At 39.3% G+C, this 25819-nt stretch overlaps 4 protein-coding genes across 20 annotated transcripts in view; 2 read left to right on the top strand and 2 right to left on the bottom strand.

Moving 5' to 3' along the window:
- Positions 1-680: 680 nt before the first annotated feature.
- On the top strand, positions 681-7123 carry spz (Spaetzle domain-containing protein). 16 transcript variants are annotated; one of them, XM_070207047.1, is made up of 8 exons: positions 682-1568; positions 3643-3828; positions 4043-4120; positions 4341-4514; positions 4578-4668; positions 5546-5882; positions 5945-6106; positions 6796-7123. In XM_070207047.1, exons 1-8 carry the CDS (start codon positions 1506-1508, stop codon positions 6863-6865), a joined length of 1161 nt encoding a protein of 386 aa, XP_070063148.1. In that variant the 5' UTR covers positions 682-1505; the 3' UTR covers positions 6866-7123. The 16 variants fall into 16 exon arrangements, 14 of the variants coding, with proteins under 14 accessions (XP_032291171.1, XP_032291172.1, XP_070063148.1 ...); XM_070207046.1 differs by having other exon boundaries at positions 5522-5882; positions 6796-7122; XM_032435280.2 differs by having other exon boundaries at positions 681-1568; positions 3643-3822; positions 4341-4668; positions 5522-5882.
- Positions 6213-6660, bottom strand: LOC26530893 (uncharacterized). The gene has a single exon (XM_015172353.3). The coding sequence runs from the start codon at positions 6460-6462 to the stop codon at positions 6334-6336; it is 129 nt and encodes a 42-aa protein (XP_015027839.1). The 5' UTR covers positions 6463-6660; the 3' UTR covers positions 6213-6333.
- A 1986-nt stretch (positions 7124-9109) lies between the features above and the next one.
- On the top strand, positions 9110-15981 carry Nep5 (Neprilysin 5). The gene is made up of 9 exons (XM_002053874.3): positions 9110-9692; positions 11997-12129; positions 12450-12544; positions 12615-13188; positions 13252-13534; positions 13601-14432; positions 15023-15071; positions 15232-15430; positions 15502-15981. Exons 1-9 carry the CDS (start codon positions 9572-9574, stop codon positions 15844-15846), a joined length of 2631 nt encoding a protein of 876 aa, XP_002053910.1. The 5' UTR covers positions 9110-9571; the 3' UTR covers positions 15847-15981.
- A 379-nt stretch (positions 15982-16360) lies between these two features.
- The window catches only part of RYa-R (RYamide receptor), a 92324-nt gene continuing 82865 nt past the window's right edge, over positions 16361-25819 (bottom strand). The window contains exons 5-8 of one of the 2 annotated variants that reach the window (XM_002053876.4): positions 17879-17947; positions 17518-17752; positions 16762-16853; positions 16361-16708 (exon numbers count right to left, since the gene is read on the bottom strand). In XM_002053876.4, coding sequence (XP_002053912.2) covers positions 16670-16708; positions 16762-16853; positions 17518-17752; positions 17879-17947 — 435 coding nt within the window. In that variant the 3' untranslated portion in view covers positions 16361-16669. Of the gene's footprint in view, positions 16709-16761; positions 16854-16885; positions 17753-17878; positions 17948-25819 lie in introns of those variants that run through there. The other variant, XM_070206932.1, reaches the window with a different exon arrangement.

Here is a 25819-nt window from a genome sequence, read left to right as displayed (position 1 = left end):
TATTCACTCGCTAAAAATCAAGTCCACGTAAGAGGCCTCTGCAAGTCGAGAAGTTTATGACTAAATGCATTTTAAATTCTGACTATATTTAACTTTTGAGTGTGCTACGTCAGTGCTACCTTTTTGTTTTTGTTTTTTTTTTTGCCAATATGCCTTTTATTGTACGCCTGCGGCTTAACAATGAGTGTGGATATTCCCAATGAGTAATCGTCTTTCCCAATGGATAGAGAACCCGCTAAGTGGCTTCGAAGATCGTTGGCCAATTGCGCCAGGTGACGCGTGCTGGAAGCGCGCTCTGTAATGTAGGTGTGGTTGTGTGTGTGTGTGTGAAGCTTGATAAACTGTTTAGTGTAGCAATATGCTAAGCCAAAAGCTTCACTTTTCCTTTCAGCTGTAAAACAGCTGTTTGCGTTGCTGTTAAATAAGCTTGGGTTTCTTACGTATGTTAAGTATTTCTTGGTAATTTTCAAGAGCTTCCATATAACGACACAGCTTACATAGTGACGTCACGCTGTAAGCATCTAGCATAGACAAAAACAGCTGTAACAGCTGCGATCACTGCCGGTCTGCCGCCAAGCGTTCACTCTTTCTCTCGCTCTCTCTATCTCTCTCCTTCTCAATATGGTTTGCGTTAAGCTTTGCTTAAAGCTGCACTTGTACATTGTCTGAGCTTCAACTTGTCGTTCAGTTGCTTTCTTGTCGCGCGCAACGATAAGCGTGTGTGTAGCCAGTTGCTGTGTGCTCTCGCTCTCGCTCGCGCCGCCGCCGCCAAACAGTTAAAGCTCATGTGCAGTTGAAATTAAATATTAATGCTTATTATCAAAGACGCGCGTCTCCCACACGACTTATACTATAAATATTCCACCGGGGAAAAAACACGCGCGCGGAGACGCGAAGACGGCTGCTTAAAAGCGCTTGCATCGCGCCAACTGGGCTTCATTTTAGGCAAGGTCAAGCCTAGCGCAACACCACGGGCTGCGAACCATCTCGAAAGCAAAAAATAATAATAAAAAATCAGAAGCAGCAAATACTAAAGTGAAAAGCAAAGCAACTAATTCAAGTGTCGTCGGTAGCTGTTTGCAGGCACTGTGCAAAGGAAACAATAACAAAGCGGAATAAGCAAAGAGGCGGCTGGAAACATTTATGAACAACAACAACAACAAAGACAGCAACAACTAAAAGCAGCTTCGACACCAACTACAATATTAAAAAAAAAAAGAGGCAGAAAAAACAGTCAAAACAAAAACAACAACTACAACAGCGGGCAAATAAAGCCCGGCAATCATTTTAGTCGTGCCAGTTTGTTTATTAAATATACTACGTAAAGCGCATAAAAATAAACACAGACAGTCAAATACACACACACACTCACACACACACAGTCTAACAAGCTTGCCCGCAAACGTGTCTCAAAACAGACGACCAGCTACCCTGTAAAAACTTGGCAATCTTTTTGTAAATAAATATTAATTAAAAACAAAAAAAATCGTAGAGCTAATAAGAAAATGCCTCCCATGTGGTGGAAACTGATCAAAATTATGCTGCTGCTCTTCGCGCTCTTCGCCACGGTGAGTTTTTAAATGTTTATAATTTATATTATTTTATAGCTGAAGCTTGCATAAAACGCTTTGCTCTTACCTTTTAAATAAATTTGAAAAAATATGAATGTGCATCAATGGTTGTGGCTAACATTTAACATAAATATTTTAATGCATATACATAAATTTATTAAGCTAACTGCATCTGGTGTATATAACGCTCGATCATAATACACACATATATCTATATATATATTAAAGGGCATATATCCTGTTTTTCGTCTCGCCACTTTTCCCCACCTTAATTTCATACAACTTTCTTACTGTGAACTTGATTAATGCGCATTCGAATGGGTATTGCAATAATAGTTGCCCCGACAGACAGCTCGCACACGACTTTTATAGTTTATTGATTTGTGCAATAACAATGTTTCAACTAGAAACTTAATTACAAATTGTATTCCAATTGGAATTTGTTTGCACAAATTTGAATATCCGAACAGCAAACATGTTCAAAATGAGTTGGGGAACAGACTAGTTTTCCAACAATTTCAATATATACTTGCCACACGCTTATCACTGCGCTTGAGGCGATATCAGTCGAAGCAGGGTCAAAGGGCTGACGCTTGGCTGGAGCAGATTATCTGTAGGGCGTAAAGAAAGTTCATAAGTTGAAAAATCTAATTATAAATAAAAAGATAAATCGATTTGATATGTACTTTTGCTGTGCTCGGCAGTTAATTGCTTGGGAAAAACTATCCAGAAGAAATTTGTGTAATCTAGCCAGAATCAATTTTATTACCTTTAATTAAGCCTATTTATAGCTCGAGCTGAAGTGGGCGGGCAGATTTATAAGAAAACTTTATGGCAGGCTAAAGCCCAGGTTAAGCAAATTGAAATGTGCGCACACATTTCAGCGACTTTTGTGAGTTTCCAAAACTTCTGTTTTGACTTTTGTTAGCTATTTTGTTTGTTATATATTTATAGCTATTTTTTTTTTTTGTTTTTAGGTTTGTTTTTTATTAAGTTGTTGTCTGTTGTTGTTGACACATGCAAGGCAGCTGCCAAATAACAATTATATTAGAGGCTGCCAAAGAGGTAAACAAAAAATACAAGTAAGACAAGTTATTGCCGACGCATAAATACCCTTGCCTAGTCAGGCGAGGTAAACAAAATTAAATGCAATTAAGACTTTGCAGCTCGCGGCACACGGAGAAATATGTAGAAAGTTGCGTTTTGGTTCAAGCTGAATAGAAATTGGAATATATTTGAATTTAATATTTTAAGTGCAATAAATTTGTATATTGATTGAATCAAGTGCAAATAACTAAATATTTAAGCGATTGAGATTTTGAGATTGTTTTTGTTTTATTTGCGAACAAAGTATTTGACTTCTTTTTCGCAGTGTAATGGCTGTTCTTTGAAAGTAAAGGTTTTACGCTTCCATATCTATACAGTCATATTATATAGTGAGTTGATCTGATGAACTTTTTTATATGTGGTGAATGACCAGTTGGCATTGAGGCAGGCAAGCTATGTGCTTGCCTCGACTGTTGACATAGATCAGGAATACATATTTACAGTAAAGCTGCATTTCCTGACATCATTACAATACCCCTTGCATAGGGTACATAGGGTATAATATATCTAAACTTGTGAGAAATGTGCGTCTGTGCATATAAATGCGAAACAAATAAAATCATTCTCTAGTTCTTCCTTCATGGCACACTTTATATACTATATACCATATACTACCTACATATGTATATACCCAAGTACCCAAGTATTCGTATAATCATAACCTATGGTCGCCAGGCACTTACGCATATGTACATATGCTGATTACTCAAGCGCGGATCGGTTTGTGTCATCGGCGAAAAGCAGTTGTTGTGATTGTTGTTGCTGTTGTTGTAATTGCCAAATGAAATAGTGTTTGGGCAACATTTAGCAGTTGCGGCAGTCATCGCTAACTTATTTGCTTCTTCCTTTCCCACCACCCCCTTACCCCTTTCCAGTTACCCCTTTCCGCTTTCCACGCTCTACTCGTGTACAGTCGGCAATGTTGATCAATGGCAAACAAAAACCTTCCACATGTATCTTTCAGATAGTTTGTATCAATAGCGAAATGTCGAAGCGACGCAGTGAGGCAGCCGCTGCAGAGGCCAACAGCAGCTCCAATGAGACGATGTCCTTTGTCTCCGACAATCTACTGAACATGATGCGCACCAAGGTGCAGGAGCAGGCGCTATCCAAGGAGCAGCAGCCGCAACAGGATCCAGGCGAGGTGGAGGTCTGCCCCGAATTGCTTGTCCTAAATGTTTAAATTAATTTTGAATGCGTTAAATGTTAAATGTTGCATATGTATATGTTGCGTTTTTCTGTTCTTTGGGTTTTCTATTTTCTTTTCTTTCTACTTCTTCTTCTTCTACTTCTAATGTGCGTGCCCTTGACAATTTGAAAACTAAACGTTTTCCCACTTTCTTGTTTCGACATTTTCACTGCAGCTGCCCGCCGAGGATATTGACGAGCGAGTTCGTTCCATATTCAAAGTGAACGATGGCCATGGTTTGATGCTTTTTAATGTAAGTGTAAGGATGCACCCGCACATCATATCGGATCCACATTCCGCATTTCACATCAACTCATCAACTCGTCCACTAACCGTGTTTCTGTGTGTTTGTGTGTTGTGTGTGCTTCGTTTTGATTCGGCTTAGCAAAGAAAAAAACCAAAAATAAATAAATAAATAAAAAATGAATAGGCAACGAAAACAGAGATAACTAACGCAAAATTTACACACACAGACGACGGCCACGAACGATGATGCATCCATCATGCCCATATCCGCTGAGCACCAGGCAACCGAGTCCTGGCCAACACCCACTCACACTCAAACCCAGTCTCAGTCTTCGTCTCAGCCCAAGCCCAAGCACTATCATCAATATCAAAGCTTGAATCATCAGCAACAGTCGTTCAAAGTGCAACGCTCACCGGATGGCAAGCTGAATCTTGTCTTTAATGAACCCATCGTCTCTTTGCAGAGCAACGCACAGCAGCAGCCACCGCAGCAGCCGCCGCAGCAGCCGCCGAAGCAGCAGCAGCCACAGCAGCCGCGTCGCCCCATCTCAGACAGTGAGTAGCCCAAGTTATGTAAAAACATTGCAGTCTGGTGTAACCGACTGCTTAATACTCTGTTCACAGTGCAAAAGCATTTGAAATTAATCGAAAAACTGTTTTTGCTTCTCTCGCTCGTGAGTCTAAAACTGTAATCCCAATGCAGTGTCCTTAAAACTGTTACTTGAATGGGAATTATAGCTTGTTGATCATTGGATGTGTCTCAAACTGTAAGCAGAATAGAGTTCCAATATGAAAGGATATATTTGTGTGTGACTTCAAAACTGTAAGCCGAATACAGTGCTTTAAAACGGTATTTTGAGATAATAAGCCCCTTAAACATTTTTATTAAGTCTGGATTACTGATTTGGTGGCTTTCAAACTGTAATCCGAGTGCAGTCCTTTGTGACTTGAGAAACAATGCATTTCTAAGGTTCATTTTGAACATTTCTAATGTGTATTAAAATGTCGAATATTGGATGGGTGAATCTAAGACTGAGTCTAAGGTAGCCACTACGAAGCCGATCCACAATCTGAATACTTTAACTGCATAATGGGATAAACGATTTCAATGGGTATACTCTATACTCTATATAAGTTCGTAACTAACACTGACTAAGCCAATTTCTGTTAAACTGTAACCTACTTATAGATTGATTTTGGTACTTGCATATATTTTTCAATGTCACGTTTCAAACTCTGCAGCAAGACCAAAACAAATATGCCTCTCTGCACCTTGCGAACAGAGTATCAATGCTTACCTCAAAAAAAAACATTTCTATACCAATTACATTTGATACAACTTAACAAACTAAAACAATATCATGCTCGAATACACGTTCAACTCCCTTGGCGCTTGCATAACGTCCAGTTATCGTGTTTCCCGACTCTATAGATAAGTATCGACCAGCCCAACCGGCGCCAACCATCGATACGGGGGATCTGCAGTGCGTGGATGGGTTCAATCAGAGTCGCTCCTTTTGCACCAAGGTGAACAACTATCCGGATTTGTCCGGCCTGAAGGGCATATTGTCGCGTCGCTTTGCCAATTTCTTCAGCGATGAGCCGCAGCCCACGGATTTCGGACTGCGAATGAACGATGACGAGCAGTATTTGTGCAACAGCCATGTGCGGTACTTGTACCCAAAATTGGGCCAGAGATTGGATCAGTCCTGGCAGTATATAGTCAACACGGATGAGTTCAAACAGGGCATACTCATCGAGGAGTGCGAGTAAGTGCAAGATTTAATTTAATCTGCTAAAAGGATATCAAAAAACTTGATTTCTCTTTCAGTCACGAGGGCGAGAGCTGCCAATTTCTGGACAGCTTTCCCAACAACTATGTGCCCGTCTGCAAGCAGCACTATGTGATACGTCATCTGGCCACCATCAATAATGCCAGCAGCGGCCAGCCCGAGGTGGCCAATGAGCCCTTCAAGATACCCTCCTGCTGCAAGTGCGTCATAAAGAGCAAATTTTCGGTAGAGAGCAAACCCTGAGACTAAGCAAAAACCAATCTGAATGTTGATTTTAGAATGTCGAGCCAATTTCTGCACATGTGATTTTGATGTAAGCAATATATTTAAACGATTTGCTTTAAATGCTCATAATGAAACGGCACACAAAATTTGGACTGGCTATATATATACACAAATTTGTTAGGCATATATAGCTTCATTTACTTCACTTGATCAACTTCCGCAGCGTCCAGCCCATGGCATAGAATCCAACCAGCTTGATGGCCATACGCTTGCCCTCCACATTGCTCAGCTGCTTAAATCTTTGGCTCAGGTTTCCAAACATACCATCCATTATCAGTCACTCTTAAAAACAAATATCCCTCTCGATCAAAAAGCAATAGGAGCAAAGAGTTATATAAACAAAATTTAACACAAGCGAACGTAAAAAGTTTTCGATTTTCGTAGATTTTCTTTCCCGATACTTCCGAAATATTTATTTGTTTGCTGTAACTTATAAGGCATATCTATAAAGACTACAAGTGTGTGTGTGTGTTTTTTTTTTTTTTTTGAAAACGAAGTTGATGGAGTCTAACACAAAGCTATCTAGATCAAGCACAATGAATTGTTACAATATTTTTGTTATTTTATTAATATTAATTGTATAATTTCTTGTTTTCATTTGCAGCAACAAGTTTCACCCACCACAGAATGGCAGGCCAAACTGTCTAGGGTCTTATTGTTTTTATAATCTGTAGACTAGTTGTTTTATATGCACATAAAACGTATCTTAAAATAAGTATAAATAATCAGTACTATATCTAATGCCTAATAATAATTGCAAACACTCATTGATTAGCCATAAATTTATTATAAGGTTTAGTATTTACAAAATATTACTTATTGACGCTGCGCCTATGCTAAAAACAAATTCATGTCGTACTTTTCCACTCGGCTTAATTTCCGTGTAAAGTCTAGAATAAATGCATGTTATGAGTATTAGTTATATAAAAAAAAAAAAAAAAAAAACAGAAAAAATAAATCTAAATAAAGTAAAAACTTTAAAAGCTATGTTAAAATATCAAATATCACGCACAAAAAAAGTAAGTCAAAAAGTTGCGACCGACTAAAAAACACCCTGTTTGTAGTGTATAATGCGTCGAATAGACTCTCTCTGATTACTTTAAAACTGTAAACTTAAAGCAGTGAATTTTAAACGGTGACTCGAGTATATAACGAATTTGGTAATTTGGTTAGTCAGATTACCTGCTAAATTTAGAGATATAGTCAGATTAACTGCTAAAGTTGTTGAATTTAATGGTAACTCTAAAATTGCAACAGCAAGACAATCAATTTCAAACTGTGATTAGAAAATGTCAAAAAATTTAATTCTTTAGCATGCTTAATGCAGGATATCAAAGTCCCCCCTAGTGGATATAAGCGATATACCCTTTCTCAATGCTCGCACAGAGTACAACATGTGAGATTCTCGTCAGTGGGCAATAGTAAAGTTCTTTGAACTCCATTGTTACCCAACTTGAACACGATGTCAAAGTAAATAGCTGAAACATTTTTCTTTCGGCCAACTAGCCACATGGCCAACAGTATGCAGCATGTAAACATGCATTTGCTTATTAATAATAATTCTGAGCGCACGCTGTGTAAACTAATTACAGCTGATGTGTGTAAATATACACCCACACATACACACACACACACACACACACACACGCACACAAATACATTAGTTATTTGCTGGCACACGGGGCGTATGCGCGTTGTGTCCGTTGCCTGCATTTTTGGTTTGTTAGCTGTTGCCCCTGGTGCGCGGCAAATCGATATTATTTATCGATTCTAGGCGCAATATATCCTAGTAAGTATGTCAAAGTTAGGTCGAACAATGCGAATGACTTGGCCAAATGTCTGTGAGAACAACAAATATATATATTAATATGTAGTTAAGTAGGCATTTGATGACAATTATTTTGTCTTACAACAGACATTGGGGTATTGCACGACCATTAATCATATGGCTTACACATATTTTATGTATATATCTATATATATATACCCATATTTATCAATTATATGTGGTTGCCTTCACCCGGGCTCCAATTCTAATGGACTTTTTTTTCCCGATTACGACACTTACCCTGCCAATCAGTTGGGTTGGGCAATTTTTTTTTTGATTTGTTACCCAGACCAAGCAGCCATAAAGTATAGGAAAAATACTGCTACGTATGCTAACGAAGATGAAATACTCTTGCTAAATTATTGCATATTATGTATACGATTTATATGGAACCTTTCACAATTGTATATATATTCAAGCGAGCTGAATATGTCTATATAAATATATAAAAGAGCTCACAGCTTAAACGGCAAGTACAAAGACGCTGAATTTTGAGCTGAATTTGAGCTTGTCCCAAAAGTGAGCACTTACATGTAAGTTCTTTACTCTATTCGGCGAAAAACGATGGTCAAAGTTGTGTGTGAAAAATAGAGCAACGGGATTATATGAGTCGGACTAGCGTGCGGAAAGTCACAGGCTCAAATCTATCGGTTCATAGACGTTAACGTTTACGGCTTTGTTTATATTTTATGTATATCAGTAATAAAAACTATATACGAATATAAAAAGCCAACACATATTCCTTGCCAAAAGAAAATAGTTTTTATTGTCTGTCAACTTCGATGTGGCCTACAAATACTCTACTTGGCTACACCAATGGCATGAGAAAGTAGACATGCCCCACGTGTCCTGCGAGTGTAATGTAATGTGCTGGACAGTCAGACAATCGCATTGTTGTTGTTGTCATTTGTTGTTGTTACTGGTGCTGGCGAGTGCTGGGTTGTAATTGCCGCAGCACATTTGCATGGCAAAAGGAGTTAATGGTGGTTGCCTGATTTGTTGCTGTTGTTGTCGCTTGTTGTTATTGTTGTTGCTGTTATTGTTTGTTTGTTTGTTGCTGTCGCTGGGTCGCGCGGCCTTATAAAAACCTTCTGTTGGCCTCAACACGGCTTCAATACGCCGGCAGTCGGTAGTTCAGTCGTATACGGTGCAAGTGGCCGTGCTGGTTGGGTCTTCATATTTATTATACGATATTTCCTATGACTTTTACAGTGGCTGCAGCTCTGCTACGCTTTATGCACAATTATGCAACTGACTGCATAGGTCAAAGGCTAAAGAGAAGCTTTGGAATTCGTGTGTCGACGCCTTAATCTGCGCCAGCAAACCGCTTGCAACGCTTCATTTATATGCGCAACATGTGGTGTGCGCCTCTATGTGAACCACATTCAGCGACTGCTAACGCATATTAATGAAGCACATCACAATTTATACGAGCGTTCATTAAAAAAAAAAAAAATAATAACAAATAACTAAAAAAATCCCACGGGGAAAATGAATAAACGATTTAAGATCAACTAAGTTGCGGTTTCGCAGCAACGGCGACAATTCCAATATGGATGCTGCCCCACCTAGCACACGTAATCGCATCTGGACAACGGCCAGCGCCAACAATGGCTACTTCGATGAGAATCTGCAGCAACAGCCGCTGCCGCTGCAGCGTCTACAAACGCCGGGTGAGTCACGGCTAAAAAGTCCACTTCAAAAACATATATACTTAGATTGCTGTCAATCCGCAATTTAAGTACCTAAAAATGATGTGTAAGAAAGGCAACCGAACAACTTGAATTGATTTATAACAATACTAGCGGGCATTATCCGGCTTTGCATGAATTATATTTTGTTTTTCAAACTCTCATACTCCATTTTTATAAATATTTTGATTTTGATTTCAAACGAAGATTTCACAAATTTTCCACAATTGGTGGTGAAAACTTGTAAGGCCTTAGGTAAATAATGATTGGACTGTGCGTTGGCCATCAAGCAGTCCTCATAGTTATATATATATATATATACATATATTTATAAGGTAAAGTACTTCTGAATGAGCAAAATAACTAAATGTTTATATATGCTATATGTACATATACATACACCTTATCCATAGCAATTAAGAACTTTCGAGTTACAAGCGGTGCATTGATTCATTAGGCAACCACAATGGAACGCAAATAGCTTGACTTTAAATATGTATAGATTAACCTGAAGTAAGCGACCGACCGTTCGCAATAATTATTCACTTGATGACGAATAAGAATAATATCATAATATTTAACACTTAACCCTTGCCTTTATTCATATACGTTCTGATGGGGAATATGAAAAAAATCTACCAAATAATGCTGAATGTTTTACACTTTTTAACTATCGACCTTTATCTGTCTTGTCTCTGGCTCTTTTACTGCATTGGACAACATTGTTTTATCATTAGCTTTTTCTACTTCTTTATCTGTTTCTGATCCATATGTGGATTTTTCTGAGTCTATATCCATTAGCTGTTCGCTCATCTCTTCAGTTTGCTTTTGCTGTTTTTTTGATTTCTCCAAGAGCTTCGTCTTTTTATATTTGGAAACACAGTTTATCAAGTACACAGCTAGAGCTATAGTTAGAAAGCCGGCCCATAGCTCCATGACACATTCCAAGGGATGCAAAAAATTTGTGTTTAGCTTTTCAGCACGATGCATATAGTCGGTGATACCAGATACGTCCTCAGCCATGGCGTATATATTAACTTCCAGGTTAAAAGTTTCATAGCCAAATAAAGTTAGAATTTTCGACATTTTTAAAAAATGTAATTTGTTTCGAAACTTTTGAATGCTAACAAATTTCTGTTCCTTTTTGTGACAAATAATCCCAATATATATTGTTAAATTATGTTTATAATTATTGTTATATATTATTATTACGATTGTTTACTATTGAAGTGTATTGTTTGTTGTTGTTTTGGACAGAATTGGTGAATACAAATTAGATTAAAAATGTTTCTTAGCAAGATTCTTTTTTTTCATTTTCAAAATTGTTGTTGGCCATTTATGGAGATAAAGTTGGGTTAATTAACGGACTAAATCAGCGATATATCCACATTCATTTATGAGACTTTATTTTGATGTCTTTAATAAAGCAATTAAATAGATCAACTTATATGGATTATCAAAGCTCTTTATTCTATATGCTTAAATGAGCTTGTCAAGGATAACTGACTGTCTGTGATCAAGCGAATGGGCGCTGGTTCAAATCTACTAAAGTTTTCCATTTGTATATGTGTGCACTATATTTGTAATTATACAGACAGATAGAATAGTCTAACTTCTATTAAGAAATGGAAATGAAAATGCGGGAAGAAATCTTGATACCCATTACATTTCCAACATTATTCATTTGATCCGGACAATGCCGGATATTTTCTTTTAGAGAGTTAAAATTGATTTTACAATTTAGTTTTATATACAGGATACTTAAAGTTCCTCAATTACCACGAAAAATGAATTTTTGTATCTATATATAGTACATAGATATAAAATGCACGTTTGGGGAATAAACATATCAGCTACGCTTCAAAATTAGTTTAATGTCGCTGGACACGCAAAACTTTTGCAGTGCATTGAACCAATGGATAATGCATGTTGCAGCTGAATGTGACAGGTTAATGCAACATGCCACACGTGTCCGAATTGCAAATAGCCAACCACCCACTCGTCCATAGCCCGGGCTGGAAAAGGATTGTTGCACTCCTGCCTAATGACGTGCACAGCCAGCAAATGGATCAAGATTGGACAGCAATTTATGCGGGAATAAGGAGCAGGGCAAATGACAGGCATCTAAACAGACAAGAGCAAACTAATTAGTTTAAAGTAAGGGGTACTACGAATTAATATTGTCGTACGATTTTTGAATACGTCAAACCTATAATACCCTATGATCATATAATAAATTGCAGTGTATTGTTATAACTAACTCCATGTAATGTATGTCCATTACAGCTAATCGGAATCTATTGTCCGGCCAACTGGCACCAGTTCGTGCTTTTAGCGAAAATGGACAGGCGGACAGTGCCCAAAGCAAACAGCTACCCTACGAGACCATCAACTCCAATCTGATTGGCGTGCAATCCAAGTATGTACTCAACATTTCTTATGAGTTCTTACTAAGACATTCAATCGAAGGACTTCTTAAGAGGTTCTTTTTGTGAAGTACTTAATAGGGATCTCTTAACAAGGAATTATATTTAATGAAGTTATTCTAAGGGATTCTATTAAATGATATCTTGCTTATGATCTCTTACAAAGGATCCCTCAGTGAGCAATTTTTTCAAGTTCTTAATATGCAGCTCTCTTAAAAAGAAGGTCTTGTTGAGCAGCTCTTACAAACAAGTGTCAAGGAGTTATTACTAAGAAATTCTGACGAAGGAATTTTGATTTTTTTTTTTCTCACAGATTTCGTCGCAGCTATTATCACAAGGTCGTGCTGGGCATTTTGGCAGCTCTGGTAATCATTCTGCTGATAACAATCATAGTCATAAGCATAACTTGTGAGTATCTGGACAATATTTAGAACTCCCACAGGTGGCATTCTTTATAATCAGCTGCTTTTTGGTTCAGTTAAGAAATCTAGTCATGTATGCCGTAGTAAGGAGTGCATCCGCACAGCGGCCAGCCTCATTTATGCCATGGACGAACAGACTGATCCTTGCGAGGACTTTTACAAATTCACCTGCGGCCGCTGGGCCAACGAACATCCGCGTCCCGATTCGGCCACCTCAAATGATTGGTTCCGGGAGCGACAGGCGCATGTAATGCGTGTGGTTCGCTCTTTTCTGCAGTCGAATATTAGCAGTGAGGAGCCTGCTGCCGTGGGCATGGCCAAGACCATGTACAAGGGCTGCATGGACACAGATCTGCTGGATGAGAGGGACTTGGAGCCGCTTGTGCACTATTTGCAAAAGTTCAAGCTGCCGGTTTTGCCCTCGGCCTTGAATCTGACCCTCGGCAGCGGCTCAAAGTATAACACGGTGATGGGCAACTTTAGCTACAATTGGCTGGACTCGGTGGTGACTATCAAGCGGCATCTTAGCCTGGATTTAATTGTGGGCTTCGATGTGTTTCCTGATCCCTTAAATCGCACGCTCAATCGTATTGCGCTCGGCACGCCCGAAACCGATTCGGCATTCCCCTTGTGAGTAGCAAGGGATTAATGTGTTTAATTACCAGCTTAAATTGAGCCTTCATTTTCACTTAGCAACAATGATGACTCCCATAAGATGCTGCGCAAAATCCACAGGAAGACCATCTACATGGAGAACCTGGACGAAACTGATGACAGCGATGATAATCACGAAACGGACGAGGAGGAGGCCAGCAAACAGACAAGTTCCGGCATGTCCGCCTATGTGGCGTATGTGCGGAAGATCATTGAGAAATATTTGCTCTATGTGGATCCCGATGTGAACCAGGAGGAGGCTACAGTGGGCATAACCGAGCTGGTGAAGCAGGCTGTCAAAGTGGCTCGCAAAATTCATTCGGTGTGTTTGGTTTATGTCTAAGCCAAACTCTGTTCAGTTAATTGCTTTCGTTTTTATTGCTCGCAGCTGAAGGAGGAGGCGGAGAACATGACAAAGCCCTCCAAGAATCCTGTGGAGGATATTGTTTACATTTCTCTACTGGAGCTGCAGAATCAGACGGATAAGAACATTGCGCCGCAAACGATGCCCATTTGGTTGCGCTATATGCAGCTCATACTCGAGGATACAAAACATGCGTCCACAGCGGATGCCATAAAGAATACGACCATTATAACCAGCCAGACGGATATATACTATCTGCAGAACATTGTCGAATATATGCACGAGATGCCCGCCATGTACATTGAATCGTATTTGTGGATAAGCGCCTTGGAGGAGCTGGTGCTGCACACGACCAGCGACATGCGACTGCTCCATGCGGAATATATGCGTCTAATCATTGGCACCGAGGGCAGCACACCGCGCTCCCTGTACTGTGCCCATGGCGTGAATACTCTGTTTGGCATGGCCGTAAGCTATGTGCTGGCTGATGAGCGTTTTACCAGGGAGACCCTGCCACGTGTGGAGCGCATGCTGAGCGATATACGACGCTCGTTTGATCGACTAGTGCGCGCCACTACATGGATGGACGCGGCCACCAAGCGACGGACAATGCAAAAGTCGGCCGAAATGAAAAGCTTCATTGGCTACCCTCCGTGGCTGACAAATGCGACAGCCCTCAATAACCACTATGCTGGCGTTAAGGTCAATGCGAGCACTCATTTGGAGAATCTAATGGGCTTTGTGCACTGGGAAATGCTGGCCAAAATCAATGATATGGACAAACCGGAGCCCATCGGCTGGGCCACGTCGCCATCCAATGTGAATGCTTTTCATACGTTTCAATCGAATGCCATAAGTAAGTCGAAGGCATTCGTGTGTTCATTATAATCGTTTTATTTGTATACCCTGTAGACATTGCAATTGGGTGAAGGTATAATGGCTTTGTGAAATTTGTGTAACCGAGCGCATGGATATTATTATATATTCTTGATGCCGTCTTTAGATCTAAGCATACCTGTCCGGCTCAGAGAGTTCTAATTTCGAGAATAGGCACAGTACATACTCTCTTGATTACACACCGATTGTCGGACCCATACACAGATCAAGCTGAGTTCCGATATTTAGTGGCACCTTCAATTTATTTAGTATCGATAGGCCCATATTTATACCACTGCTAGAATTATAAGACCTAGGAAATAACTGATTTGATATTCAGACTCTAGACGTCAATAGATTCATTAAGTATACTCCACGGCTTATATACCTTTCTCTTGCTCCATAACACCATATCCAAAAAAATCAATAACAATCGATATTCACTTTTTTTGGATCTAACCTCGGAGCTAATGCCAAAAATAATTTTTCAATTCGGCAGTGTCTACATGGTGTCTACCAGTCGGTCATTATTACTCTTTTTCATAATCTCTTTATTGTTTTTTCTTGCAGCTGTGCCCATTGCCATACTGCAGTATCCTTTCTACGGCCTAGGACTCGAGTGAGTTACTACTACAAAAAAGAAACAATCCAAGCACATAGCACCGAGACACATTTGTCTGCACTCCGCACCTTGCACTCCACGCTATGCACTCAATCTTGGCGCTTTAAGCCCTTAAGACAGCAACTCAATTACATTTGTTCGAACGCATCTTTATTAGAGCCCTGAATTACGGCTCGATTGGTACGATATTGGGACATGAGCTGACGCATGGGTTCGATGACAGCGGGCGGCGATTCGACAAAGAGGGCAACATGGTCGAATGGTGGTCCAACCAGACAATCAACGAGTACGTTAATCGGACTGATTGCTTCGTGGAACAGTACAGTCGCTACTATTTGTCGGATATTGGCGAATACGTAAGCATGGCAACGGAAGGAGAGAATTACGGGATAAGCACAATAAATATTTCTGTTTGGCCTGCTTGCAGATTGATGGCGAACTGACGCTGGGCGAGAATATAGCGGACAATGGCGGCATGCGGGAGGCCTATCTGGCGTATCGCCTTTATGTGAAGGAGGTGGGTCGCGAGCGCCTTAAGCTGCCCGGCCTGGAGCATTACACGCACGAGCAGCTCTTCTTCATCTCGTTCGGCAATCTCTGGTGTGAGACATATACGCCCGCTGCATCGCGCTATGCACTGGAGGATTCGCACTGTCCGGGCCAGATACGGCTGAAAGGTGTGCTTTCCAATTCGGAGGAATTTGCGCGCACCTTCAAGTGTGCCCGGGGCACAGCCATGAATCCGGAACAGACCAAGTGTCGCGTATGGTGATGATAAAACCAAGTTAAGTGATTTTTCTACGTACATTTTTATTTGTATTAATTAGTCTAGAAATTGATGAAGCATACCTTTAAAACTGCTTTCGGTGCGTATTTTTATAATAGTATATGCAATAAATGGAATTTTCTGATGTAGCTATTCATTTTTATGGCTGCTTTACTAATTGAATCGTGATCAATATTACGTATACGCAATTTACACGTTGCTCTTTGAAGTATGCAACACATTTTACGCGTAGTTGGTGCTCCGTTGGCATAAAGTGCTGCATACTTTTGTGCATTAATTAAATAAAATTCCACCACGCACCTAGGCATTTTGGGTCTGATTACGATGCATTTTGCGACTGGAATGGAGCGGAATAAAAATAAAGTTTCTGTTAATTTCCATTATGCACTTTTTATTTTGCCTGCCATGCTGTATATATTTGTTTTATATTTTTACATATTTCTTTTATATATTTATTATATAATAAAATTAGATTAAAATTTTTTATTTCGAACGTCAATTGTATTTCTATGCACATTTATTTTTGGATATTTGTAATACATATTCTATTCATTTACATTGAGTCAACATTTACAATAATACACTTAGCACTATAAGTATGTAGACACATAACTAGCTTTGCATGCATGTACTCTAGATATAGTATATCAATGGAGATTCAGCACATCTTTGGTTCAAACTCATTTATTTTAAGCTTCTGTATTTCAAAACTGTGTGGAGCTCAGGTAGCTGGCGCTGTTCAGGTGAAATGAACCAGTTGGTTGGCGTGGCTGGAGCCTTGGTTTTGGCTCCTGCGCGGTGCCGGGAGCTACCGCAACACTGTGGTCTCGGCACATGAAAATTGGCTCTGTAAGAAATATAGTTATATGGCTGTATAATGTTGGAAAGAGCTCTACTCACCATTTGCATAGAATTCGTGCGCAGCTTTCGTCTTGTGCTGATGTAGGTGGTGCAGGTGTTCACACGATGTAGGTGGAATGCATCTTCGGTTCCTTTTCAGGCGGCGTGGAATACAGAAAAACAACAACAACAGCAATTAACAATTAAAAATTACAAGAGTGACAAAAGCTTTCATAATAAATTGAATATGTAAAATTCTGTGCTCACGCATGCAGTGATAGGGTTTTTGTGCTATGTGTACAACATGCATGGGCATATGGAAAACTCGAGGAACTAACTACCTAGGGGAACTAGCTAATCAGAATTGTTAGGCTTTTTGTTTTAAATACTCGTTCACAAGGTTTCAGGGGGTTTAGATAAAAGTCTAATATTATATTGATATATAAGCTCCCACAGTTTACAAGCTGGAACCACTGATAATATTGAAATACTTCAAAGAAAAAATAAATAAATATATATGTAAATCGGAAAAGTAAATATATCGTAAATATAATATTGGCTATTTAGCCTATTTCAAGCAATTACTGGACTGTGAACGAGTATTTCGCAGTCGGTTAAGCCCGCCTGCAAAACTTGTATTATTTTGATATTCACTTATTTTCTTTTCTTTTTTTTTTTTGGCAAACGTCAAGACAAATAGATTTGAAATACATAATAATGTACTAAAGAGATAAGGGAGGAGGCACCTAATGCGTATTTTAGGTTTCCTGACTAGACCATCACCATTTCGGCGATTGTATTTGGAGGTCATCTCACCGGTTGCTTCATAGCTGCGCTCGCCGCGACTGCGCAAATATCGATGCAAACAGCAGCAGCGCCGCAGGCCGGGCACACGGTACATTATCTGTAGGAATCCGCCACGGAAACGGGCATTCATATAGCAATAGATGATCGGATTGTAGCAGCTGTGCGACATGGCCAGCCAGTGAAAGGCGAACCACACATAGGGCAACGGTTTCCAGTTGGCGAACTCCTCATCGTTAAGCATCAGCTGCAAGGGAGAGAAAGAGATGGGGAGGGGGTGAAGGTTTAGAGAGAAACTCAATCAATGGCAAGATTTGTGCGCCTTGTGGCTAATTTGCTGCCAGGGCAACCACCGAACCACCGCACCACCCACCTGTAGTATGTTGAATGGTAGCCAGCAGCTGGTGAATACAATTACAACAGTCAGCATCATTTTAATCATCTGTAAGAGCAGAGAACAGAGCAAGAATTAAGGCGAAATGTAATAAAATGTTTATTTAAGCCAAGCAGATGTGCCCCCGTCCCCGCACTATGACTGGGCTTCCAAAGTAATGTCCTGCCTCAAAGGATGTTTTGACATTTGCTGCGGTTCAAAGTTCATGCACCTACGGACGGACACGCTCATTTTGTCTGTGCTGCCATATACGAGCATGCCTCACATTGTGGCAGCACCATATGCGGCAGCATGGCGTCTGTTCATAAAAGCGGGGTCAACGTATAACCTGATTTATACGCAACGGAAGCAGAGGCCAGACTTGCAGCCAATTTATCAACTGCTTCAACTTAAAGCGCTGCCCATGGCTACACTGTATGAGAGGATTTGTCGGCTTCGAGCCCTAGCCCCGACTGTGGCAATTCACATATGCACGTGTGTTGGCGTCTGAGTAATTATGAGTACATGAAAAAGTTGCAGAAAACGCAGCTGATTTCATCAGCTAAAAGTTAAATAAATACTTAATGCTGTACTGCTCAGAAGTACTACCTAATGTGTTCGTATGCTAGTGTGCGTGAGTGTGCATATCCTGCATACATTTTGAACATCACAGCTTTTCGCCAATAAAAGCAATTTTTATGTTGCAGCAATGCCGGGATAAACGCGGTAGGGAAGGGTGAATTTGTATTCTGCTCCCCATAAAATTATTATCCATAAAATGGCTAAACGATTTTTGCCAAAGTTGTGCGAACAAATCATCAACACTAGGATGAAGGCATGCACTATGCGTGGCATTTATATATGCTCGGTCTTACTCAGTCATACAACAATCGATCAAAATATCTGTGAATGTATTCAAAAGTATTTCATCTTCTGTTATTTAATGTTGCTTATAGACTTGCTAGCGCGATAGCCTTATAATACGTCACTGAATAAAGCTTTTAAGTTATTTAGCTGTTTTTTCAGGTTATTTTAATGCAAGCTTAAAGATTTTCCTGACTGACAGACTAAAATTTATACAGACGCTTCCTTTTTGGTCGAAAGTGAGCACTATGGCTGTGCTAAGGAGAACTTGACCTTCAATAGGGAGCCAGCGGTGGCAAGAGCTTGAAGAGCTAGAGTTTGAACTACAATGCAGTCATGCAAACCTGATATGATTTATTTGTCTGAGCGTCGGACCAATAAGCTCGCAGGTTCAAACCTAGCTGCGATTTTCCATTAATATATTTTATTGATTAAAGTGAAATTACACAGAAAAATAAACATAATAGAACTCAAACATATTAATAATAACAATGTATCTTCAGGTGTTCTCTCAATTAGCGCACAAGGCAAGGCTAGATTTTTGGATAGGTAATTTCAACACACCGTATAATAGTTCGCTCTCCTTTAATGGTTCAATAAAATGTTCTAGCCAATTTGAGACCAACTAATATCCATGTTGAAACTGCATAAGCTTTTAGCTCAAATGGCAGCTGACGTAATAAGCCAAGCCTGACTACTTACATATAAGCCGTCGTTTCAGTTGAGTTTTATGATGTGCACATCATTGGGGCACATTTCACGTGTTTACTACCTTTAGCCAAAGAGGTTGCACGACATGGCTGTTAAACGCTGTTGCGAGTCCGCTGACTAAGCTGCCAAAAACTCAGCGGCACCGATATGTGGCAGCCACCAGAAGGCATGGCACAAACGAAGCGTGCGTGGCAAACAAAATGACAATAATCGAATCATATGCGAAATTCGATTGAATTTTTTGCTCGCCAGCTAAATGTTTATCGCATAATCCCGCAGATATTGCGGCCATATTTACATATGCGATTTCTGCTAACTGTATTCTGCGGCATCTCTACCAACTGGCTGACAAATAAAATTTAAGGCCAGATGTTGCGCAGAGTCAAGAGTTCATTCGTAACATTCGCTGGTTATTGCGCTGTATACATAAAGTGGGTATATTAAGGTTATATTAGGATTGTGTAAGATGGAGACATACTCATTGACGCTGAAGATCATCTTTATTCTCGATTATAACCCTATCTATATATACATTTTAATACATATATATATATATTTATTTCCAACATTGGGTATATATGCAAGTCGAGCTGCATTCATACTTCCTTAATACTCTTTTTATTTTTGATCACATCAGCAAAACGTACAATGAATGAATGAATCATATTCCATTACGACATTCATAACTTTTTGTTTAATTAGCATGATTTTTATAGAGCTCCCATTGTTATGTGCTGGCATTGCACGCACATAAACGAGTCCTTAACGAGTGTATTAGCTTCCTCTTTAGCGCCTCCTGCAAATGCATTTGGCATTGCGTGCGCAGGGACAACATTAATGATACGCCATGATGTACGCACAGATAGACGTGTTAGTGGGTCGGCATTCAGAATAGCTAAACATGTCAATATGTATTGCTGTTGCCTGGGCAACTGTAACACTTGTGGCAAGTGTGGCAAACAACGAGGTCGAACTGTGAATAGAAGTCAATACATTGACTATCCACTACTACACAGAAAAAAAGAAAACATAATTAAGTTTTTTGTACTCATTTTTTGGAAAAACAACTACTATAAATGTGAGCCACGATTTGGGATAACTTCTTAATAAAGCAATAATTTCGCAAAACAAATAAAAATTTCTTACATTGAATTTATAAAAATTGTAATGTAAAAATGTCATATTGCCTGCTGCTCGATTCATGTTGATTTGCGCCTTAAAATGTGCCTAAATTCAGAGTTTTCAGGAGGATTTCAGAAAACATACTTGCAGTCTCTTTACGTCTAAGAGAATTCGAGATTTTTTTCAGTGTAGGAGCTTATGTGGTGGTAAAATTGTGAGGAAAAGGGTTTTTCTACCTAATTGAAAGACCAACTTGTAGAAACCACTAAAACTTTGGTGTTGCAAATTGCATTTTATGAAAATATCAGCTCGCTAGCGCTAATGCAACAATGAATTAGAGGCATGCAACGAATTGTGGCAGCTTTAAATGTTTATGTTTAAGGCTGACCTGGACTGAGCCAGCTTGTGGAATGTTGGTTAGTTAGTTAGTTTTGTTTTTTTTTGGCAACATTAAGATTTGTTTCGTTTGGCTGCGGATAATTTGATTCAGATTTGGCTTTTGGCGGCAGCTTAATTGTTGGCAGTTGCCACAGCAGCAGCACCAGCAGCATCAGCAGCAGATCGCATCAACTATTTGACACTTTGACTTTTAGCGCGGTCACATGAACCGGTTACGGTAACGTTTACGGTTACGGTTATGGCTACGTTTATGCCCACTGTTAGCTATTATGTCCACCCATAAAACCGAATGCCTTGTCTGGCGCTTACATAAAAAATGAGTTCGTGTGCTGTATGTTGTAATTCATTAAAAATGATTCGAGCTTCATGCGAAACACGCCCCCTAAAAGACAAAAGCAACAGCCAGACTGACAAATGATTTTGAATGGCTCTGAAGGGCCGAGCAACGAGCCAGTGAGAACTGACTGATTTCTGTTTTGATTCGCAGCGAAGGCAGGTCCATTTGGCCTACAAAACGTGCCCCGAGGGACGCAAATGAGGTGCAAAGTTTTCTGTCAAATTATGCGCTAATTTAATTTCTTGGCACGTCGCATTTGTAAATAGACTCGACCTGTGCAATGTCTACGGGTTGCCATTTAGTTTGATTAATTAAAGTGATTAAATGCTACCAACTTGATTGATATTTAAGTGCTCGGGAATTTGATTTCAGGTGTTAAGTGTGCATTTGGAGAATATACGCCAGAGTTTTTCACTTAAATTTAAATTTAGCAAAAATAATTAAATAATAAAAATTCTCTTTTCAGGACAGTTTTCTTAAATCTTTAAATTTGTAAGCATAAGTTATGATACAAAACATAATATAAGACGAGTTAAAAAATATAGAAAAAAAAACATGTAGCAGAATAGTGCGCTTAGGAATTATATCCCAGTTATGCGAATAATTAAAATTTCACATTTTCTCTGAGTGTGGGTGTTCTCGCAAATGAAGAGCTTTTATTGTTATTGCGCCTGTTAAGTCATACGAATTGGACACGATGCATTACTCGAGCGTGATACATAACATATGAAGGCAGAAATCTGTAGTAACAATCGGATAAATGTCAAATGCAAAGTATGACGAAACATGAACAATAAGCCCCAACTTTCATCTTTCAATTGGCCAACCGAAAACAAAAACAAAGCAAAACTGATTTCCACTGATTTTTTAGGCATTTCTCAAAGGCTTAATTTCGGCAGCTGGCCAGCCAGAGAGTCGGCCAACCGTCTAGACATCAAAACTGTCCAATCAGCTGAACGTGAGTCCAAAAGCGGTCTCAACTTCCGCAACTGCCCCTACGCCTTTTGGCGGCGTGTGAGGCGAGGTAAGCTCTTAAAGCCGCTTGATTGCAATTTTTTCTCTTTATTTTTGGGCAAGTCCCGTAATACCATTGTACGCCTGTAGTCATTGTTCACGCCGCTTTTTTAGATTTACTTTTATTTGTTTACTGTCTGCGGCTGGGAACTGGCCATTGAAAGCGCAAAGGCAAGGGCAGAGGCAAAGACAAACAGTCACAATTATATTATAATAAAAAATTTAATTGAAATTTTAAGATTTCTTCTTTCATAAACAAATGCCAAGTTTAAGTAGAGTTCAAACCTTGCCCGAAATGTCATTTAATTTAATAATAGGCTCAGTTTGGACAAAGTGCAGGCAGCTTGCAGGGCGTTTGGTATGGATATAACAAAATAATATGCATACTTTTCATGCGTTTTAGGTCTAAAAAAGAAATAACTAAAACACTTGGAATATAAATTATGCAAATAATAAAGTGTGTATCAACTCAAAAGAATATTTAAGACAATTTTTTTTTTATTCTAAACTCGATACAAACAATATTTATTTTAAATATAAGAAAAAGGATATTGTATTAACAAAAAGTTGGTATTGAAAAATTGAATCTTAAAAAAAAACCAGTAAATGATACGCTTGAACATCAATTAAGTTATGGCAAAAATATACATATTAATTGGAAGCAAAAATAAAGAGGGAAAGAAAGACAATGAGAGCGTATGTGAGAGAGATAGAGAGTATAATAAGCTTTGCAGCTCTAGGCTAACAAAAAAATAGAGAAAACGCTTAATCAAAACGCAAATTGGTTTATAGAAATGAAACGAGCAAAAAAGTGTTGTATTAAACAGTTCATCACTGTCAAAATTGTATCTAAAGCTATTAATCAATTCATTCGCTTATCGATTAGCGCGTGCTCGAGGGTTGCCCCCGTTGTCCAAATGAAACTTTCTTATTGAACTGTGGTAACCCGCATGTCGCACGTCCCAAAGGCGTTGCAATGAAGCACAGTGTTAATTGCAAAACAATTACGAAAGACTTAAGTCCCCCTCCCCCACACAACGCATAAACATAATAAGCTAAAAAAAAATATGAAAAGCTTGTTGGCCCGTGAAAAACGCTTTGAAGTGCAGGCAACCCAGTTACAAGCGCTTTTCATCAAGTGATTAAACGAAGTGCAGCTAAACGTTAAACAATGCCGTCGCGACTTAAACTAATCAGCAACTAATTTGTTGGGCACAGTTTATTGCAAAAGTTGTTGGCCCCAAATGTCAGACAGAGTCTCGACTGGGCCAGGTTTTTACATTTAATTCGCCAGGTCTACGGCAAAATGAATATTAAGATATAACAAAATGATTGCAGGAAAAATAGCGTCGTAAAAATCCAAAAGTCATAAAAAATAATCATATTAAAAACAACAGCAAGGAGCTCTATTTGATGGAGGGAGGACACTGCTCCTGAAGTAGCCAAGCTGTAAATGGAATTTTTGTTGTGCAATTATAGCCGTGGCAATTTATGGGGCAAGAACAAAAGCTGCGTCCATTGACCGGACAGCCAGTCGGTAAACCATATTGGGCGATAAAACCAAATAAAATTAAAGCCAAGTATGGCAACAGTTTCTGGTGGGCGTGGCAGCTCAACTTTGATGCATGTGCACGGCCCTTGCGGGTCTTCCCTCGATGTACGTGACGCGACTTTTACTTTTACGACAAACATACATTATAATTAAGGTTCAACTGAGGTAGGGGGCGCAACGTGGGCGTGTCCACACCAAAAAAGGGGCTAAGGAAAACGCGCAATTAATTATAACGCCGAAAGTGTCATAAACTTAAAGCAGCAGCCAGCAGTGCGGTCAGAGGGAGTCAGATGCGAAGCCGCCCAAGAGCCGCCTGGCTGCCAATTAAATGTGGCAGCCGAAGCCGAAAATCCAGGTCCCCGATGCTGTGCCTCGGGTTGCCACCCAGCGCCGGTGGCAAGCCGAACCTCAAGGAAAGGCCACTTAAATAAGGGTCATACAGTTTTTCATCTATCACGCGATATTTTGCGCACGTTTCGGGTTTCTGTTTGAAGACATGACACAAATATTCACAAATGTTTTCTGATGCCCTCGCTTGAGGGCATACTAACAGAGGGTATACTGTGTAATGTAAAGAAAAGGTTCTGTTTGATATCTTACATATGTAGATATACAAAGTGTATAAAAACCCATATGCTCAAAAAAGGGGAAACAGGTGTGCCTCCCTAATGTTGCGGGCTAATGGAATTACCTTGTCTTCAAATTAATTATTCTTTCTATTGGTTTTAGTGACATTTTATGTAGTGTGCCAATAATTTAGGCTGTCCGACTCGCGCATAATATTAATTATTATTTTTGTATAAATAATAAGCAAGAAACAACAAAGTTTATTGGCATAAAATTCACAGAAGTTGAACTTTGACTTTGATCTTAACGTCGCTTGATGCTTATAATTCCCGACATGTTATAGCTGAGAAAGGGGGAAAAAGTGTTGATTTTCATAATATGCGTATGCATCGCTTAATATCGAGCTGAATTACTTTCTTTAGTATTCCGTATAGACGTTTCATATATAATAAATGTAAAATTATATTATTGCAATATATATATACAAATAGCAATATATTTTATAATATAATAATCTAATTGATGCTTAGCTTGTTTTAAATTTATTATATTAATAACTAAAGCAATTTATTGCTAAAAGAAGGGTATTCATGGTGCGTCAACTTGAATAGATCTATATGTATTTGTACTTCGTCTTTCTTGTTAGTCTTTTAACGGACCACAAATTGAATTTTAAGCATTTCCCTTGAAATTTCTAAATCGCTTGTGCTATTTTTTTATTTTATTTTATTTTTTTTAATTTTGATTGATTACTTTTGACAACGAATCGCTTTATTGTAAAATGTTTGCAGCTGGAATATGTTTCCAGTGAGTAACCACATTCTTGAGTCATTAGGGAGCTCTTGATAAATTAGCCAAGCTAACTGCTTAAATGGGAACATAGCTGAAAATTGTACTCGAGATGTCCAATACTAAATCAGGCAAATGCAAATGGATATCGAGGCCAAAAGCTTTGCCAAATGGCTCACAGACTGTTAAATGAATACATCGGAGGTGCAAGGTCCAAAGGGAGAACATATAAATTACAAGCACATGCCGTTCAACTATATGTATTTGGGGCAAAAGGACGTACAACACATTTTCAAGTGCCAAAAGCATGTAAGGCATTTGCCACAAGGGAAAAAATCGCATGAGTAATTTGATGCCGCCCATAGGAAAGGAACAGCCAAAGGATATTGGCGAAGTGCAGCAACAGCAACAACAGCAGCCGCAGTTTTGTTGCCAAATGCCACAATATAGAACGAGCCCGGACCGGGCTATCAGAACGTTTCCAACTACGACAATGTTGTGGTCGAAACTTGCCACACACACACACCCGCCCACATACATGTACGTATACACATGCCACCCGTAGCTGATTAATGTACGTCCGGCT

Source organism: Drosophila virilis, chromosome 2 (assembly GCF_030788295.1).
Source record: "Drosophila virilis strain 15010-1051.87 chromosome 2, Dvir_AGI_RSII-ME, whole genome shotgun sequence".
Classification (NCBI taxonomy): domain Eukaryota; kingdom Metazoa; phylum Arthropoda; class Insecta; order Diptera; family Drosophilidae; genus Drosophila; species Drosophila virilis.
The sequence above is the reverse complement of the archived record's forward strand: the minus strand, read 5'-3'. Positions and strand labels throughout refer to the sequence as shown.